The sequence below is a fragment of the Struthio camelus genome, chromosome W, assembly GCF_040807025.1.
Source record: "Struthio camelus isolate bStrCam1 chromosome W, bStrCam1.hap1, whole genome shotgun sequence".
NCBI lineage: Eukaryota > Metazoa > Chordata > Aves > Struthioniformes > Struthionidae > Struthio > Struthio camelus.
This window is the reverse complement of record NC_090981.1, coordinates 58,686,133-58,706,000: the sequence shown is the minus strand read 5'-3', so window position 1 is coordinate 58,706,000 and position 19,868 is coordinate 58,686,133. Positions and strand designations below refer to the sequence as shown.

The following is a 19,868-nucleotide window of genomic DNA, read 5'->3' as shown; positions in this document are numbered from 1 at the left end:
CAAGGTGCCACCAAAACGCAGGGCTCTTGCCATGCTCTCCTCCACGATACCTGCCTGCACCGCCTGGAGAAGCAGCAGTGTCATCTAACCCCTGACGCCCAAATAAAGCACGAGAGGTTCACGGTAGAGAGGCGTTTCGCAAGCAGAAGCAGGCAAGGGTTTCCCAGCTCAGCCCCGGCTCTGTACCAGCAGCTGAGAGGGGAAGTCATGAGTTCGCCCCTTCGCTGTCTGCCACCAGGGGCTCTCCTCGCTTTTACTCCACTTGCCCCAGGGACGTCCCCAGCCAGGTTTCATGGGCATGCAGTCTCCTGCAGCTGCAGCCGGAGGTGCGTTCAGTGTTGCCCTTGGGCTGCGGAGAGGTGCTGTGAGTTTGTACTAGCTGGAAAGCCTGAAGAGAGCTTCCTCGGCGGTCAGCGTGGCTTTGCTGTGCCTCTTCAGAGAGCACTTCATAGCCACGTGCAGGTTGAGAGAAGAGGCTCGGCTGCCTTGAGCCTGCCGTGAGCCTCTGAGCACGTGCCCTACCATGTCGGAGAGAGAAAGTGCATCCTCCACAGCTCTGCTGAAGTAAACCGAGATCTGCTTCCAGGCTGTCGTGGAGTGATTAGGTACAAGTCCTGTAGCACCCATCTGTTATTCCTTGATTAAAATTTCTTGCTAATTATTTTTTCTTGTCAAGAGAGCAAAGCTGCTGACTCCAAGGATTTACCAAAGTAGAGCAAACAAACGCAGCCTTCGCTTGCTGCAGTTCTTCATTAATGGACAAAATTAACTTGGAGCAGTCCATATCTTTGGCTACATCGACGACACTTAATTACGCTTGTTTCCTTGCAAAGATATATTTAATTTTAAATCACTTGTGGAAGAACTGCCTCCTTTAGCACGAAATTCCTTCTGCTGGCAACGGACACTATGCAGAGACCAAGCAATGCAGGAGGGAATAGATGCGATGAAGTCACGAACAAGGTGTTCTTTGGGAAGCCAGCGTCAGGAAACTCTCTTCAATGCTGAAGGATGATTCATCTCAAGAAGGGAAGATCCTGGGACCGTGAACATGCAGATGGAAAGCAGGAGGAGTGAGGGGAGATGGCCAGGGTGTCTCCGTGGGCACCGACACAACTGAGCAAGGAATAGCTGCGAGGACGCGGCAGCCTGGTGACAGACCCGAGCAGCGGATCTTGCAGCTCTTGCAACGTCAGCTGGCTGAGGTGGGGATCTCCTCCTCTCTCCCGAGAGCTGTCTTTCCCTCCTGGCGTTGGCCGGGCTCTTTTCCCCTCTCCCTCCCCATCCTTCAGGGCTCCTTGCTCTTTTTTTGTTATTGATCTCATTTAGAACGGGAAGTTGCGGGGCTGGAGACCTCGCCGGTTCATCTGCTTGGAAAGCTCACGCCATACCCCTGGCACTGTGTAAATATTAAATGTGTTATTTATGAATGCATGCACAGAGATCTAATTAGCGACTGAGATTATTACTTGGGGCTAGTCGTTTAGCTCCAGGAGGGAGGTACGTAGGCTAACAAGGGTAATATACAGGCCCCTATGTCAGATGGCATCAATGCGCTTCTCCATCCCGCTACAGAACTGTTCCACATCCTGTTGGATGAGACAGGAGACAGGGGAGAAAAGGGGCAATATATCCTTTCTCGGTGCCTCAGTTTCCCCACCTGTAAAAGAGGGGCAGAGCCAGGGGCTGTGCACCCCACAGAGGAGAATAGTGCAGTTGGTGCTGCTGGCACCGCTGCAGAGTGCTTGTCTCCATCCCCAAAACATGTTTCAGTGCCTTCCCCTTGCCCATGTTCCCCGCTGGCCGTAAACCCCAGGTGTATTTGGGCAGAGGTGCGCGGGCCCTGCAGAGAACAGTTGTAAACTGCGGCGGGGGCCCGTGCGAGGAATGCCGACCGGCCTCTCTGGCTTCCTCCGCTCGCTGCTCAGAGGAGCCCCTTGGGCAGACCTTGGGGCCGCACGGGGGGCTGCGTGGGTCCCGAGGAGGGCTGTGCCATGGGACACGGCTGAGTGCAGAGGGCTGGGTGCCTCAGCTGGTGCAGAGGCAAAGAGGTGAGCAGAGATGCTGGTGCTGTGGTTTCCATCATTCATGCTCACCTGCAGCAGTGGCACCTGCCTGCTGGAGAGCAAGGTCTGCTCTGGGCTGGCGGAGTAGGATCACGCTCGGGTTTATGTGTTTGTGCTGAACTCCTCATCCTTCTAGCTGCTGCGTTGTTGTCTTTACCGGCTGCTGAAGTGAAGCTTCTGCACGTTGTTGTGGCTATGCATGTGTTTGCACCTCTCATGCAATAGGGCAGCCTTCCTGTCTGTTGGGCTGAGCTCAAAAAGCCCACACCTGGGTGATGATACCCTACAGCTGGGCCTGGAGCCTGGGCATTTGGCTGAGCAGTGCTACACCAGCTGCTCTGTAGTGTCTGATATCAGATAGTGAGGATGGGAGAGAGGTGACTGTGCTTGGTGCAGCTGGTGGGGTTAATCCTGACAGATCCTGCTTGGAGGAGCTCTGCTCAACACCCCTGTCCCACTGCAATGCAAAACCAAGAACTGCTTTGCAGGACCTGGCATGCTGCTTCATGCCTGGGAAATGAGCTTACCTCGAAGAGGCCTTGTGACACTTATCTCTTCCTGGAATTCACTACCGAGCACATCAGGCATGCCATGCCTCCATGATGCCTGCACTGTGTCCTGAGAGAGAGTTTTGCTGGTGTGGGCAGGCTCCTTTCCCTGGCTTTATGTGCTAGGGCAGCCCATTTGCAGGCTTTCCATGTGACATCCTTGCAGTCTCCAAGCAGGTCTAGAATCATTAAGAAGAAAAAATGAGGATGGATTCAGTTGAGGAGCTCCAGATTAGCAGGGTGAATCTGGGAAGTGTTGAATGCATTCCCACAGGCCCCACGTCCCAACCATCTCATCTCATCTTCTCAGTGTCTCTGAAAAGGCCACTGACTGCCCCAGCATTGATCTCACTTTCTCTCTGGTCTCCGCTGCTTTGCTGTCATACAGATCATGTTATCAGGCTGTCACTCGACTTCTTTAGGAGTGGAGCAAAGAAACTCATGGCTTGCTGTTGCAATGCCACTGTCCCATTACAGCTCCTTTTACCCCTTTCGCCGAGCGGCCCCACGCTGGCCAGCTGGGAGCTGCATGGGGCTGTCCCACCGTCAGCTCCCCCTCTTTCCTCAGCTGAGGGTAAAGCTGTAATTTCTGCAACTCAATATGTACCAGCATGGCTCCTCTCCAGCTTTAAGATTTTATGTCATCAACTGTGCTGTGCCTGGCGGGGGTGCTGCGTTGCCACAGAGGATGTGGTGTGTGGTGGGGTTGGATGCTCAGAAGCATGTTGCTGGTTGAGGCGCAGCATTGCAACCTCTTCATCATGCGCTTCACCTTCATGCTGTGACCCGACTCAAAGACCATCATGCACTGGAAAAGCAGGGGAGCTGTAAGGGCAGGGCACCGTCTCTAAGGATCTCATTGAGCAGATGATCACAGGAGTGGGAAGGGATCTTTGGAGGTCTCTAGTCCAACCTCCCACTACAGAAAAGTAGATCAAATCGGCTGTGACCTTGTCTAACAGATCTTTGACAATCACCAGGGATGGAGATCCCCCAACTCTCTGGCTACCAGTCCCAGGGCTGCACCAACTTCCTGGAGAAGTTGTTTTCCTTAATGTCCAACTTGAACCTCCTGAGCTGCAGCTTACGGCTGTTGGCCTTTGTCTTGCCACACGCCATGGCTCGATGCCCATTCTGTATGGTGGGCTCTGCAGCACAGGCACCATCAGTCCCACATGGCAGCAGTGTCGAGCAGTGCCAGAGAGGGGGAACAAACTTACCTGCCCACCCTACTTGAGGGAACCATGTGTCTCCAGGTGGGCCAGAGTGCAGTCCAGCCCACACAGTACCCAGTCTGCAGAGAAATGGAAGGTCCTGGTAAAGGCTCTGGCATCCCTTCCTCATCCCCAGCCCAAAGCAGAGCTGGCAATCATAGAGTTGGCAGACCTGCGCTCGGTGCATGCAGGCTGCTCCAGTGTGCTGAGGGAAGCTGGCCTGGTGATACCCCTTCCCGTGGCAAAGGGGGTGACTGCTGGAGGAGTGCGGCATGCCCCTTTGCCAGCCCGCGGGGACGCTCCTGCCAAGGGGGCTGCTGTGCATTCGTGTGGCAGTACATCTGGATGCGACTCCAGCACCCGGCACGGGACTGGAAGGATGCAGAGACCTGGCCTGGCCCCTTTACGAGCCTGAGCAGACCCGGCAGAGAGAAACGGCTGCTCCAAAGCTGTGCTTTGGGTTTCTCCTTTGTCAGGGGCCTTAAATCATTGCCTTGGAAAAGAGCATTGCTTTCAAGGACCTGTCTTCCAGGAATGGCTCCCCCAGCCCTCCTGGATGAATGCCAGTGTGTTTGCACTGTATTTAGGGACAAGTAGGAAGTAATTCAAGGTGCCTTTTCCCCCTTCCCCAGCTCATTCCTGCAGTCACCAGCTGCAGTCAAGCTCTCAGCCTCAGCCCTGAGAAGCAGAGTTGGGCACCTCTGAGCCTTTCCCCTGCCCCCAAACATTCTCCAGGGACCGGACACCGCCCAGGGAGGGGCCAGGCAGAGCACGCAGGTCTCTGGTCCATCACTGCAAAGAGTCTTTCTCCCTGCAAGGCTGGCAGGTGACGCAACGTCTCCTCCTGCTCTGCCCAGCAAGTCTCTGGGAATAAGGAAAGGGGAGGCAGCTACTTTTTGTGTGCCGAGGAAAGGGGAAGAGAAAATGTTTTTACTTGATGCTGTAGAAGTGATTAGAGGAGAACTTGAATAAGTTGCTGGGACTCATCCTTTGGATCTGCTGTCTCTATCTATCTTCCCATCTGCCTATCCATCTGTCCATCCATCCATCTCCACAGCCATTTGAACAGCAAACCATCCAGCCATCCACTGACATGCACAACCAGCCACCCATCCACACAGCCATCTATCCATCCATCCATCCATCCATCCACCTATCCATCCATCCACGTACACAGCCAGCCAGCCATCTGCTTAGACACTTATCCCTCCATCCTCACACACATTTCTCCAGTCCCCATATGCACTCATCCATCCACCCATCCGTCCACTTGCGTAGATATCCATCCTTGCATCTTCATACACTTTTCTCCATCCCATCTGTGCCAACCAGCTGTCCATCTGTCTACAGGCATACACATTTGTTTATTCCTCATCCACCCATCCATCTTCTTCCACACTTCTGCCTATCTGTCTGTGTATCTAGGCCCTCTCCAGCTTTGTATATGGACTCCTCAGTTTGGATGTGCTTCCTTCTTTATGCCTGTCACTATAGGATGTAAGCTCTTCTAAGACTAGCTGAAATACAGTTTTCTGATCAGCACGGTCTCTCAGAGGTTCCCATCCTTGGCCAGTGTCTGAGACACTCCGGAGACATCTCACCAGCTGTGTGGCCTGAGCTACAGCCATGATCCACCCTCTGTTCTCAGCATCCCATTCCCAGCAGGGAGAGCATCCCCAAAGATGCTATTTCCCAGTCAGGAATAGGCGACCTGATGTGGCACAGAGCGTGGCCCGCTGGGCTGGAAATGTTCACCAGTCCAATCTGGTTATGACTGCTTTGAAGGGGTCTGTAGGAGGCATCAGGCCTGCCAGGGCTTTTTCCAGGGTCAGCCCCATCTGGGCTCCTAGCCTGGCCATCCTGATGTAACCGCGACCTTGGGACTCTCTCCTTCACAGGTCGACTCGGACTATGGGGTTTCATGCAGGACATAACAGTGGTTGTATCGTGCCAGCCCAAGGGCCCAGTTAGCCCTTGGTCCCACCTCCCAGCAGGACCCAAAGAGAAAGAGAAAAGAGAGCAAGACGAGCACGGGGTGGTGCCTCTCCCGTCCCTCCCTGCCTTCGGCCGCCTGCAGCCTTCCCAGGTTCACTGGGGCAGTTCCGTGTTTTACAGCCCTTGGTGGAGTCTTCCGCTCTGCATTCATGTAATCGCTTTTTTCCCCAAAACTTTTGACGTCCGCAGCAACTGATGGACATGGGTTCCTGTAATTTAATTACACATTGTGTGAAAAAATACTTCCTTCTGCTTGTTTTAAACCTGCTGCCTGATAATTTCATTTGCTACCCCTTAATTATTGTATTAGGAGAAAGAGCAAGCCGTCATTCCCTATTCATCCTCCCCATGTCATTCATCGTTGCTTAGATCTCTATCACATCTCCACTCGGTTTTCTCTTTTTCAGGATGAAGAGCTTGAGTCTGTTAAGTCATTCCTTACACAGGGGCTACTTCCAACCTTTGATCCACCACGTTTCCTTTCTCAGCTCCATTTTCAGCAGAACTGTATTCTTGCTGGCACAGGGACAGATTTGTGTGCAGCTTTGAGAGTACAATGTTTTCCATTCTGTTCTCTATTCCTTTCTTCATAATTCCTAATGTTAGGTTTGTGTTTTTGTTTGCCACCGAGCTGAGGTTTTCAGGGACGTGTGTGCAATAACTCCAAGATAGGTTTCCATGGAGGCTGCAGGTAATTTGGAGTCTGTGCCTGCGTAGGGAAAGCAAGGCTTGTTTTTCCCCGAGTGCATCCATTTGTTGACACAGAGCCGGTCTGTACCGTGATGTCCGTGTGCAATGCTTTTGCACCCAGCTTTAATTTTACTGCCCTAATGGCATCAGCAGCATGCTGTCACCTCTGACTAGCTAACCCCATTTTCTCCATCAGTCATGAACATGCTTGGCAGCACAGGCTCCACCTCTGATCTCTGTTGAACTTCACCGGTGACGTCTTCCACCATGCAGACTGACCGTTTATTCTTACCTTTGGTTTCCTGACCTTTCCCTGCTATAGATCCTCACAAGGACGTTCCTCGTATTTCATGGCTGCTTGATTTCCTTGGGGAGCTTTTAGCGAGGGACCTTGTCAAAAGCATTTTGGCAACCCAGGTGTATTTTAAGAACTGAGCAGCCCTTGTCTGTGCACACCGCCTCCCTCGAAGACTTGAACACACTGTCGCTGTTGCACACTCCTGCCCTGCGCCTGCTGCAGCAGCAGCCTGCTGTGCCCACTCGCACACACATGCATATCCATCCCAGCCCTATTCTCTCCTCCAACGCCTTCATGTGTGACCGACACATGCTGCCCCTATTCAATTAGCAGCCCTGTCCCGACTGCACACGCGTAAAAACACAAACATCTGTAAACACGCGCGTGTGCCCGCCTCCCTGCGCCAGACGGCACGCTGCTGCGGCTCACCCCCTGCCGATCCCTGTGTCCTGCTTCGCCCCGTGTCACACACATGTACGGTCCCACCCTTGCCACACACAGCCCAGCACGGCCGGTGTGGCAACGTGGGAAAGATTCAATTGCTAGGGATCATTAATGAATGCCAGCGCGAGCTCCCGTCCGGAAACCTGAAAAAATTCAATTAGGCAGCTGGTGCCCAATGAGCTGTATTGCCCCACTTGCACGATGCTAAATCAAATGGCTCAGCAAGGCATCATGTTATTGTAGAGCAAGAAGAAAAGTCGGGCAGGGAGATAAACAGCATAGCACGCAATGAGCAGCCGCCCCTTTCCAAAGCGCAACGCGGCTAGGTTGCTGTCCTCCCACCTGATTTCCTAGGGAGAGAATTGCAAGGGCAGCTGCCTGCTTCCTGCCTCCTCTAGTAAATAACTCAGGTTTGCTTGTGACAAGTCCTGGGGCTCTGTCACCTCTTTGCTTGTCAGCTCTGCCTGGCCATGGCTGAGCTATAGCTGTCTCGGGCACGTGAGCTGCCTCCCACCACTCCAGCTAGCAACACGGGGCCAGGAAAGCAGCATGCCGGACCGCAGCACATGTGGGCTGAGAGGAGATTTTTGCTGGGGATGTAGGGGATCACACCCCGCACCTCATTTTAACGTAGTGGGTTTGTCCAGACTGTCCCGTGCTGTTGCAACCGCCCCCCCTTTCTCTGTGCGTACAGCGCTGGGGAGGCTGAGCACAAGCACGCCTGGCACCCGCAGAGTCACTAGTGTGGCGAAAGCCCTCAGGAGCTCCCTGAGCTGCTGCGTGGAACCGGTAGGGAGTAGTCGGATACCGCCCCTGCTCTGCCACGGGGCAGTCCCTGTGAGATGTGCTGGCAGGGGAAGCGCGCTCCCCGCGCCGGGCTGCGGCACGGGCTGCACGGAGCAGGGGCTCTTCCTCACGGCGTTCTCTTTTTGCCGTCCCTTTTCCTGTTACGGTTTCCTGCTGCCCCGAGGTTTGTGTGTGCCCCAGGGCTGAAGGGTGAAGGAGACGTTCCTGGTGGAGAAAGTCCTTTGTTCATTGTTTCCTTGCTGGCAATGCAAAGGAATGTGGGAAAGGTGGATTGGGAGTTAGTTTCTGAGGTGTGTATTTGGCCTTTGGGTTTGCATCCGCCAGCAAGCCATGAGGATGCGGGAGCAGCAATGGCTTGCTGGTGTGAACATCTGGCCGTGCTGTCTCCTTACATGTCTCCTCCAAGGCAAAAGTTAGAGGAAAGCATCCTACAAGACAGATGTGCTCTATGAGTCCTGGTCCACTGGTCCTTGAGGGCTGGTCCACTCCGATCTAATGGCAGAGCAAAGCATTGTCGAAGCCAGGAGGGGAACTTGGGCTTTTCTAGCCACCAGCATGGCATCAGTCCATGCCCCAGTCCTTCCCTCATTTGCTGTACAAGCCATATTAAGAGCCTTCCTGCACGGTAGCCATGGGGTCTTTGCTCTGCCCACAGGGCTCTGAACTCACCTGGTTTTCTCCTCTTCTGCCTCCACAGACAGCCACATCCAGTACGAGCGGGTAGGCGCAGACGTGACCATGAAGTGTGGGTCCATGGACTGGGATGCAGCTGTGACCTGGACGGCCAACGGCACCGACATCGACGAGTCCCACCTGAATGGGTCGTACCTGGTCCTGAGGAACGTCGACCTCACACAGAGCGGCCAGTACTCCTGCTACGAAGGCTCCTCCTGGCACCTCAAATACCAGACCTACCTGAGGGTGGGAAGTGAGTACCCAGGCGTGTGACATGGAGGGGACTGTGGGACAGAGCCCTGCTCTCTGCTCCCGTACCGACCCGTCGCAGGCCCTATACCGTCCTTGGTAGCCGTACGGTAGCCTGCTCCACTCCCCAGTATGAGCTCCCCATGCCATATTAATCCCAGCAGCTTGATGCTGGAATCAGCACCTCGTGCCCCAAACTTTGCATCAAAGCTGGTAGATTAAATGGTAGCCCAGGAACATTTTGGGAAGGGATGTCATAAAAGGAGGACTGCAGCCGAGGAGGAAGAGTTCTGGCTATGTTTGCTTGCTGCAGCACAGTTGTGTCAGGGGAACAGCCAAAACGTGGTGGAAGTTGCTCTGTGTTTTGCGGGACGTTCTGGGTACGTGCGTTGGACGAGAGCTGCTATTTCACCAGATTCTGCATGTTTTAAGTGAGAGATGTGCTGATTCACAGATTTCGGCAGGGAAGATAAGAGTGGTGCTACATTTCACACAATGCCAATAGCTGATAGCAACTGTGTATTTCGTAGGATGCTGTGTTTGTATAACTGATAGCAACCATGTATTTTGCAGTGCAATGTCTGTAACTGATAGCTGTGGGTGTCTGGAAGCACCAGACAACGTTTCTGTCTATGAGACAGCGACTGTTTTGGAGGATGCTGCGAGGTAGCAGCCAGGAACCCCTCAGGTGTGTGTCATCTAGGCTGTGCTGGCCCAGATTTGGGGTACACGGTAGATCTTTTCTCTGCACTTTGTCTCCCCTCCACCAGCTCACGGTACACCAGTGCCAGCATGGCATTTCTATCACAGCCCCATGGTCCAGGGGGAGGGCTAGAAGTCCTCCCAGAGCCCGCCTAAGCCCTGCAGCTGGGACAAGAAGGGCTCTGCACACCTGTAGGTCGAAAGGAAGAAATCCAAGGCTCAGGGATGCTCCCTCGGTGGGGAGGGAAGGCAGCGCTGGGGCCGAGGGGAAAGGGTGCCGCCGGCCACCGCTGGAAGAAGCCGGGAAGCACGCTGAGAGGCAGGCTGCAGCCCCGACAGGGAGGAAGCCAGGGGAAGGGGGGCTGCAGCCTCCAACCATCTCCTGTGCAGCTGTGGCACTGCCGTGACTTTGCAATGGCTCTTACATCTGCTAAGCACCTCGCTAATAGTAATCCCTGTCAATCCGCTTGGGGACCCGGGGGGATTGCTCAGCGTTAGAGCCGAAATCCTGCTGTTTCCTATTACAGCGTGTTCCCGTTTGCTGGCTGCTTGTAGCCCCCTCCACCCGAGCTCAGGGCATGCTCGGACGCTGCAGGGGCCATGAGCCCAGGAGGAGTGAGTGATAAATAAATAAGTGAATGCCCGGTGTTGTTAATGCAATTAAGTATGCAAGGAACTAATCAGGTGAGGCGCTTTTAGTGGTAATTAATTTAATTGCCTGGATTTTAATGTAATGTTCTCCATGAGGTTTCTTTTCCCAGCTCCACAGCCCCTGCCTGCTTCCCCCCTCCCGTCTCTCCGGTGCGTGATTGATTACCCTGGAGGCGTGCGGTGCCGTGACGGAGGAGCGGGGCTGGCAGCGGGCTCCGATGGACCCTTTTTCCCAGAGGGGATGGTGACCAGCTGCTCACAGGCCCACGGTGGCTTGTTTTCGTGGGGAGAGAGCTGTGAGTTTTCTCCTGGCCACCAAAGCAAGGAAAGGGGATTCAGAAAGAGGATGCTGTCAACTTGCCAATACCTGGGAGAGAAATAGCCTCAGGTCTTGATATTCGGGGGCACCATTAAGGTCCATCTATCGCAGCATTTCCCTGCCAAGCCAGACCGAGGTGCAGCGTTAGACTGGGCATTGGGGAGCAGCGAGAGCTTGCACAGGAGCACCCGGGGCTGGGAGGATCTTGGACTCCTTGCATTTAAATTGAACGGGATGCTAGACAAAAACAGGCCTGTAGCTGCGTTTTCCAGTCTCACAGGGGCAAACTGAGAAACCGTAAGACTAAGTTAATGAAATCAGCTGGACCGAAGTGCTGGGGCTTGAGTGTGAAGAGAAGTGCTGGGGATCTTGTTAAATAAAAGACGCAGACGGTACCTGGAACGTGCGCCCCAAGCGAGGTGGGGAGGAACGGTAGGGAAGGAGGCCAGCGCCCGGACGAGCCGCTGCCGCAAGAAGGATATTAGGAGCGAGCCGAGAGCCGGCGAGGAATGGGAAAAGGTGTCAATTAGCAAAGAAAGCTACATCTTGGGGGTCAGAGAGTGCAGGGATAAAGGGAGCACTGCCAGAAGTCAAGCTGAGCTAGACCTTACAGAGGAAATTAAAAGGGGTTTTAGCTATATAAATAAAGAGAAAACAAGAAGAGAAGAGCTGAGCTGGCTATGCAGCAAGGTTTAAGGGGAGATTAAAGGTAATCTCGGCAGAGCCCCAAGACTAAATGAACACTGTCCGTTCTGAATTGCGATATGGAAGGAGGATAAAACCTGAAGACTGGTCCTCTGCAGTGGATGCAAAGTCAAAGAATACGGTGTGTCGAAGTCCTGGGGGCTACGTCATCCCCAGACTACTGCTGGGTCGGGGTGTGGAAATCCCCTGTTCATTAGCAAGGTTCATTAGTGACTGACAGGTCATTGGCAGTACCCAGTGACATGGGGATAGCCAGCGTATCTCCTGCACTTAGAAAGAGTAAAAAACCCAATGAAACAGTCTGACCCAACAGCCCAGTGGGGCCGCGGAGCGCGCTTGGAAGAAAGAACAATTAAAGACGTGGAGACAAATGGAAAATAGGAGAAAATATAACTGGGACTTGCCAGAGATATATCACACCAGATTAACCTGATAGCTTTCTTTGATAAGGGAACTGATTTCCTAGGCCCAGAAATGCAGTAGATGTAATCTGTCTTGACTTCAGTGAAGTATTTGTTATGATGCCACATGGGAAATTATGAGTTAAACCAGAGAAAATGTGGATTAGTATGAGAATTGGAACATGGCTTAGGAAATGGCTAAAGGGGGATCAAATTGTGCTGAAAGGGGAGCTGGCTGGCTGGTGGGAGGGAGGGGGAGAGCTTAGACATCAGCCTTCGGACCAGGCTCAGCAGCGCTTTCCGCGATGGCTCTGGCCCAGAAGGAGGAGACGTGCCGGTGGCTGGAAGGTGACCCTGCGGTTCCCAGGGTGGGAATTTCATCCTGGAAGGGCTGGGATGAAACGCGGCGGGGCAAGAGGCAAAAAGCACGCTAGGGCCTCTGGTCAGGGTGGTTAAAGGGACGGGGAGGACACCAGTAGCTTAGCTGGACCTCCAGGTGGGACTCAGCAGCCGGAGCGACGCTCCTCCGCGTGGGCCGCGTGTCCTGGCTCCCAGCGCAGCGTCCGTGGGGCAGCGCGGGCGGCCCTTCGGCTCACTCGAAATGGGGCTCAGTCGCCCGAGTCTTTGGCCCCTGCGTTGCCTGCAGCGGTGCAGGCTCTCAGGGCTCGCCGGCTTGTTCAGCCTTAGCAAAAGGGAGGCTGCGAGGCTCGGGTGCCTCTATAAGCAATTTGGGAGAAAGAGGGGGCTGAGCACGCAGCAGGGAGGAGCGCTGCGGGAGCCGGAGGGCAACGTTGGCAGGGGAGGGAAACGGGGTCATGCGGCCGGGGATGGAGGGCGGGTGGAAACGAGAGCGTTGCCGACCTTCGGAGAGTTTGGCGTAGCCGGCCCGCGGGAGGAAAATCGGTTTAGGCTCCCGTATCGCCGCCTCCTGGGAGCGAGCGCCCTGAGCGCAGGCTCAGCGCTCGCGCGTCGGGAAACACGAGGGCCCGGGGGGGGCCGGACCCAGCAAAGGCGTTGGGAAATAACGCGCTCTGGAGGTTTGGCACGCGGCTCCGTGCATTACCGAATGTTATAAAAATACTGCTAATGGGCCAGAGAGGGGTGGAAACGGCGCGGCGGAAAGGCTGCCAGAAGCCGGAGAGCGCACGTGGGAGCCGGGAGGGCCTCGCGCGCAAAGCAAGGAGGGAGGCAGCCAGCCGGGGCGGGTGTCCGTCCTCCTGCTGCCGTCCGCCCGCCTCTCCCCAAGCCGCTGGTCCCCGTGCTTGCCCCAGCTGCCTTGCACCCCACCACCCGGGGCTCGGCGCCGGCCTCCCCCCGCCGCCTCCCGCCCTGGGGGAAAAACATGCGGTTTGACGGAGAACGGCATGGAAAAACAAGCAAATTAGCAGAAAATCAAACAAAGCCAAAGCAGAGTTTGGGGAGGCGGGAAGGGGCGAAGCAGCAGCAAGCACATGTGAGCGGGGAGGCCCGCAGAGCCCGAGCGTGTGGCCCCTGGCCTGGTTAGCAAGCGATCAAACAGCGGCCGCTGATAAATAACCAGAGCCTCCCTCTCGGCGGCCTTGGAAGTCCCTTTCCTCCCAGCTGGGCTCCAGCTGCCACGGGGGGCTTGCACCGCTGCTTACGTCTCTTTTTGCTCGCTTGGCTCCTTTTTGCGCCCATCCGGAAAAGGAGAAACACGGAGGAAGGTAACACCCCCCCCACCCCGCTCCCGACGCGCAGCCCCGGCTCCCCAGCCCGACACCGGGACGGGGGACGGCAGGCTGGGGGACGCCTGTGGGGCGGCGAGGCACGTGCACCGGGTCGGAGCAGCGCCCGGCCCCGGCGGATGCTGAAGGAGGCGCGGGATAAGGGCGTGCGGATATTTTCCTGCCCACTACGCTCTCGTCCGGCGGTTCGTGGCGCGGGGCCTGTTTTGCAAAAGCCCTCTGATGGATTTTTTTCCCTCCGTGAATTTAGCCAATCCCTTTGCAAAGCTGTGTAAACCGAGGCTATTTCTAGACCAGTAAGTTAAACACGGCCGGGACCGTTCCCTGGCACCGGGGCCAACAGGCAGGGAGCAGCGCGGGGCGGCTGCATCCCTCCGGCCTCCCGGCCAACGCCGACCCCAAGACCGTGCCCAAGCGATGTTGGGGGCAGGACTAAGTTAGCCAGGATCAAAACCAGGCCGGGACGGTGCAAACAAAGGGATGGCCCAAACAAAGGGACGGTGCAAATTTAAGCACGTGGTCGCTCACGGTCCAACCCTGGGGGATCTGGCACCACCTGAACGTGGCGGATGCTCCTGCCGCGGCCCTGGCGGCTGGGCCGGTGGGATGACCGCGGGCGGTCCCGGCCCCGGAGCATCGTGGCAGCCCCGTGGCCTCCCCGGGAGGTGGCAGAAAGGGACGAGCGTGACCCCCCCGCCCCCAGCTCCCCGGAAAGCCGCGGGGAAGGGGGTATTGCAAATCGGGTTGATTGGATTAGGACGGTGCCTCATTAACCTCAATCCCGCTTTGGTTCACGGGGCGCACAGGCTGGCCGCGCTCTGCCTTTTCCTCCCTAGCTGTTTGTTTGGGGCTAGGAAAAACTCGACGCGCGGACTTTGCTGCCCCGATTTTGGGTCTCGGCCCTGCTGGGAGCTGGAAAAGCGTGCTGGGTAACGATATGCAAATTGAAAATCCCAGCTTTTTAAGGAGAAGGCAAAAAAAAAAAAAAAAGACAGAAGGAAAGAAAAACCCCACCGAAAAAACCCCAACCACGCTCCCAGATGCAATTAGTTCTAATCGAATTAGGAGCTGGAGTAGAAAAACAAACATGTTTGAAGGCAGCCGGCGACCTTTCCGCCCTGTCCCGCAGGATGCACGCTGCCGGCTCCCGGCGGGAGCAGCCGCACGGAGCAGTGCCCCTGCCTGCGCGCACCCACACACCCATGCACCCATGCACCCACACAGCCATGCACCCGCACACCCATGTACCCACGCACCCCTGCACCCGCACACCCATGTACCCACGCACCCCTGCACCTGCACACCCGTGCACCCATGCACCCACGCACCCATGCTCCCATGCACCCACGCACCCATGCTCCCACGTACCCGTGCACCCACGCACCCACGCAGGCGCCCGCCGCCTTCCTGCCTCCCTTCCCCTTGCAGGGCTCGGCACGCTGCCCAGCTGCAGCATAGCAGAGTGATGCTTCTTTGGCTCGCTGCGTAAAACACGATAATCTGGGGCAGCCAGCGTCACAAACAATACAAACATCCCCTCGCCCATGCCGGCAGCCCCCCCTTCGCCGCTCTCCCTGCTTCCGCCGGGAGCTGAGGGCTCATGGCGAGCGTGCCGGCAGCGGGGGCTCGGCGCGAGCCCTGCGGCACGCGGCATCTCTCGGGTCCGGCGGCAAGGGAGCGTGGCGCCCGGAGGGGCTTGCCCTCGCGCTGCAGCCCGCTGCAGCCCGCGGCCTGGGGAAGGGCACGAGGGCACCGAGGGACGGAGAGGCTGCCGCTGCTCCGGGGAGCACGATTCGCGTGCTTTGTTGCCCTCGTTGCCCGGCCTCTGCTGCCCACTGCAGGCACCCAACCTGCTGCTCCCTCCTAGCACCCAGCTTTCCTCTGCGCGCGTCTTGTGCTGGCACCCAAGAGTGCCCCTTCTTGCCTGGAAACGCTGGGCTTTGGACCGACACGTGAAACGAGTTTGAAGGTTCTCAGCCAGCTCTGCCCAACGCTCGCGCTTCCCCTCCCCGCACGGGGGCTCCGGCTCGTGGGACCGGGCTTGAAGGCAGAGCCAAGCCGCCCCGTGCCCACAGCTACGGCACGGGCGGAGAAGAGGAAAAAGGGGTTTGGGGACGCGGCGACCGCTGGCCGGCTCAGCAGCCCGCCCCGTCCTTGCACGGGCACCAAGCACGGCGGGCTGCGTGCGGGACGGCGCGCCCCCGTCCCCCTGTCCCCGCTGGACCTCAGCACTCGGCAGGCTTGTTTATCCTCCTTAACGTGACAAAAACAGCCTGGTTGTTAACGAAGCCTGAGCGCAGTCTAAACAGCTTCCCCCAGCCCCTGCTCCCCCGCCGCGCTGGCGGCAGTCCGCGGCCAGCCGGGGCAGAGAGCCTGCCGCCGCCGCCGCCGCTCGGGGACGCCGGCCTCCGCGCCGGGAAGGGTTTTGTCTCGGCCTTTCCTAAGCATCCCTCACCAAAATATTTGGCACGAGCCTCCTGGCGCCCGCCGGCGGTGGGTCCCCGCTTTCTGGCGGCGCTGGGAAGGGAAGGACGGGAGCGCGGCTGCCGCCCCGCTTGCCGATGCTGTTTTTCCCTTTCCGCCCGCGGGCACGAGCGGGATGGCCGTGGCAGGGTCTTTTGTGTAAAAAAAAAAAAAAAAGGAAGGAAGAAAGAAAGAAAAAAAAAAAAAACCCAAGTCCTGCCCGTTGCCGGCCCCACGCGCCAGTGCCTGCGGAGAGCTGGGCAGCGAGGGCATCCGCCAGCCGTCGCCCAGCGCCGCGTCCTGGGCTGCTCCCGGGGCGCTGGCACGAAGGCGCGCTGCGTGGCCCAGGCGCTCACGGACCCTCCTCTTTCCCCGGTGCTTCTGCAGCCCTCGCCTAGCCGGCGGGTACCGCCAGGGTCCCGGCCGCGAGCCGCTCGCACCGGGGCCGGGGTCAGAGCCGAGCAGAATTCAGCGTGTTTCAGCGCGAAAGACATTGTCGTTAGCTACGGCGTCGCGAGCCCGCGCGCCCGCTGTAAATCGTTTAGGAGACGAAATGTGCGCTAACAGCAAGTCCGTGCGGGGAGCGGAGGAGAGGGAGGAGGACCGTGGGGCTGGAAAGCCGGGAAGGGCACGGGGACTGAAGCGAGATGGTTTTTCTCCTGCTAGCAAGACGGGGTGGTGTGTCCCCCTGCGGAAGCGGAGTCAGCGGGTTCCCATGCCCGACGGATCCCTCCTCTCCCCCGTCCCCTCCCGAGCTGTCAGCATCGGTACCAGAGGCAACTGCAGGACAATTTCCAGTTGCTCTTGCTCCAAGCGCTTTAATGCTGTTTAAACAATTACGCAGTTGATAAATTTTGACAAGAAGAGATAGAAATAGCCTGGGAGAGCCAGGCAGTAGAAATGCTCTAAACAGATGTCCCTTTTCTCCCCCTCCCCTGCTCCCTGGGGGTCCTTGTTGTTTGCTGCCAACTAAACAAGACCGTGTTTGCTTGAGTTGGGATGCTGGGGGGGGGGGGAAGGGATGGAGAGCAAAATCCCTTATTAAAATGGTTTATGATACTGTCCCTAGGGCGACGGCTGCTAGCTCGCTCTCTCCAGGAAGGTCTTCTCTGCACCGAAGGGAGCTCGGTGCGGCTTGCCAAGCGCGGGATGTGGCTAACGGCGTCCCGTTTGTCCCTTCCCCGCGGGCTCGCCAGGTACCAGACGCAGCCTGGTCCAGCGCTGCGCGGGGAGGGAGGAGACGAGGCCCCTTGGCCAAAAATGAGCGGACCGTGCGAACCCGCCGTGCCGAGCGCCTCGGGGAAAGTACGTCCTGCTCGCGGCGGGGGGACCGGAGGAGCTGGAGCCTGCAGGCGGGTCCGCTCGGAGGGGCACGCACACGGAGCGCGTGTCGCTCCCGGCGCTGCGGTTCGCACCCGGCGAGAGGTGCAGGGGGGGTCAGACCTGCCGGAGGCCTGCGGCTTCGGGCCGGTCCCCGGGGGCTGTTGGATTTCCTGCGCAGCTGAGCCCGGACGTGCCGGAAGAGGAGATGAACGCGGCCGTCGGTCTCTGGAGACCAGGCGGTCGCTCAGCTGTGCCACCCAAAGAGGTCGGCGCCAAGGAAAGCGAGGAGCTGCAGCAGAAGCCTTGGCACTTTTTGTCTTTGCTCGGTGCAGCTGGACTTCCAGCTCGTGTCGGGCTGCTTTGGCTCAGCGCTCCTGGCCCCAGCGTATTTTAACTTGCTACATCCCGTAGCGTTACGCAGCGCTTCTCTGAGCACGCCCCAACTCAGCGCACGTCCTGCTGTCTCCTGCAGGAGGGCCAGCCTGGGGTTTGACGCGCCGGAGGGTGTGTGTTGAGCAACTCCGCTGCCTGGCACCCGGGCCGAACCGGGCTGCGTGCAGCTGAATGTAGTGGCGCAGCCCCCGCCACGGTTAGGAGGTCTCCGTCTCGCCCCTCTTTCGATCTCTGAGAAGGCAAGCAGGCGGTGGTAAAACCGCGGCGCTCTCGCCGCTGTTCTCCGTGCCCTTGCAGCCTTTGCAGCAGATCTGTCTGCAAGCCGCCGCGGCGGTTTAGTCCCCGTTCTTCTTTCTTGGTTGCGTTTTCGAGCTTGTCCATTTAGGCAGCGCCTTATGCCAGGGAAGAAAGCAGAAAGGTGGTGTTGGCCGTAGGCTCGAGCATCCAGCCGCGCAGGTGTCTTTGCGCTCGTGTCGGTGCCCCAGGACGTGGCGAGGTGCCCGGACATCCGTGTGCGTCGCTGCAGGCGTGCCGCAGCACCCGCACGTGTTCGCCCGTGCGGTCCCCCAGCCGCACGCGCGCGAGGCGGGGTGGCCCCGCGCTGCCGCTCCAGCACCAGGCAGCGCGGGCTGGCGGGCGCCAGGGCGGGAGGCAGAGCCTGCCGGTCTCCGTCTTCCAGGGAGCGCAAGGTGACGGCAGAAAAGACGCTGTTGCACTTGAACGACCACAGGTACCGGGTGCGTACGTGCCTGTGGTTGCGCTGCAAAGAGGTGGTGGCTCTGCAGAGAGAGGGTCCCTGCACGGAGAGCTGCAGGCTGCCGTGGGCACAGTTCTGCCTCGTGCTCGGCGCCAGCGCCCGGTGCGTCTCACCAAACAGGCGCCGTCTGCGTTTGACCCCTGCACCCCTCCTCCTCCTGCCGCCCGGCCGAGCGAGCCGGCCTCGGCCGAGGGTGGCCGGCCGACGTGGAATTACTTCGCCTCTGCTCCTGGCGCAGCGGCCGGCAGCGGTTCCCCTTCCCTCCTGGCGAAGCATGAGCCCGCACTTTGCGCACGGGCTCTGTCCGTCGGCGGGGACCCAGCCAGCGATGCGATGCCACCAGCTCCGTCCACCCGGATTTAGCGCTCCTCGCAGGGCAGCTGGGCTGAGCAGCCCGGCGGGAAGCGAGCGGAGCCAGCGATCGTGTTCGGAGGGGATGCTTTGCAAAACGCCTTCTCCAGCAGCCCTGCAAACGGCCCGTTCTTGCCCCGTGACGGGTGGCCTCCAGCTCTCGGGCGGAGGGTGGCGAGAGGGGTCCCGGGGGCAAGCGCTGGCCGGCCTTGGAGCGGTGTCGAGCGCGTGGGTGGTGTTTGCGCCAGCCAGGCCTCCCCTGCAGGAGGGAGCCCGCCGGGGCCCTGCGCGCAGCTGCTGTTCTCCGGCGCTTGCGCGGAGGCAATTCTCCAAAGAATCTGCAGCTCCAGCCTGTGCGTGGGCTCCAACATAAACAGCCTGGGCACAGGTGCTGGGGATTTGCTCCCGCTTGCAAAGCCCCGAGCGGTGTCCCCAGCCTGCTGACCGCGAGGACCCGGAGCACGCTGGTGCAGGGGGGTGTTGCAGAGGTCTTCGGTGCCTCACACCCCTCAGCAGCAAACCTGCAGCATTGCCCCCAGCAAAAACGCAGCATACGCGGGCAGAAAGGGAGCCCCTGCCAGGGTAACGTGCACCAAATGGGGGCAGGCTCCCTCCTGTCGCCTTGGACGTGTCCGCCGTAAGGGTCCTGCCACCGAGCTGCGGGGGGGCAGCTTGTCACTACCTCCGGCTGACCAGGTACTTTGGACTTTATAGCCCGCCAGCGTAAATGGTGAAATAAGCTCCAAAATCAGATTGTGCATTCTTCCTAGAGGAGAGAGCACGGAAGGAGGTGGCCGGTCCTGCGGCCCTCCCTGCCATTCGTGTTAACGTGAAGCAGATGGGAAAACGCCGTTGGCTTGGAGCGGAGGAGACTGGGCAAGAGCAACAGGGTGGTCCCCGGCTGCAGGTGCTGCTGGTGGCACAGGGCCGCCAGGCATACGCCTGCAGTTGCAAACCAAACCTGCTCTACTGGAATAGCACAAGCGCACGGATGAAAATCCCGGCTCCTCTCGTGGGAGGCTTGCCTCTCTGCTGGAGATCAGGGAGGGAAAACACCGCTGGCTTTTTTTGTCTGCAAAGGCGATGTTTGTTGGTAGACAAGGCGTAATTT

The 19,868-nt window shown here is 58.1% G+C and overlaps 1 protein-coding gene across 16 annotated transcripts in view; it reads left to right on the top strand.

Annotated features, from left to right (window-relative positions):
* The window catches only part of LOC138060821 (ciliary neurotrophic factor receptor subunit alpha), a 238,380-nt gene that overhangs the window by 161,076 nt on the left and 57,436 nt on the right, over positions 1 to 19,868 (top strand). For all 16 annotated transcript variants that reach the window (XM_068925725.1, XM_068925720.1, XM_068925722.1 and 13 more), the window contains one exon: positions 8,760 to 8,990. In XM_068925725.1, the coding sequence (XP_068781826.1) occupies positions 8,760 to 8,990 (231 nt within the window). The remainder of the gene's footprint in view (positions 1 to 8,759; positions 8,991 to 19,868) is intronic.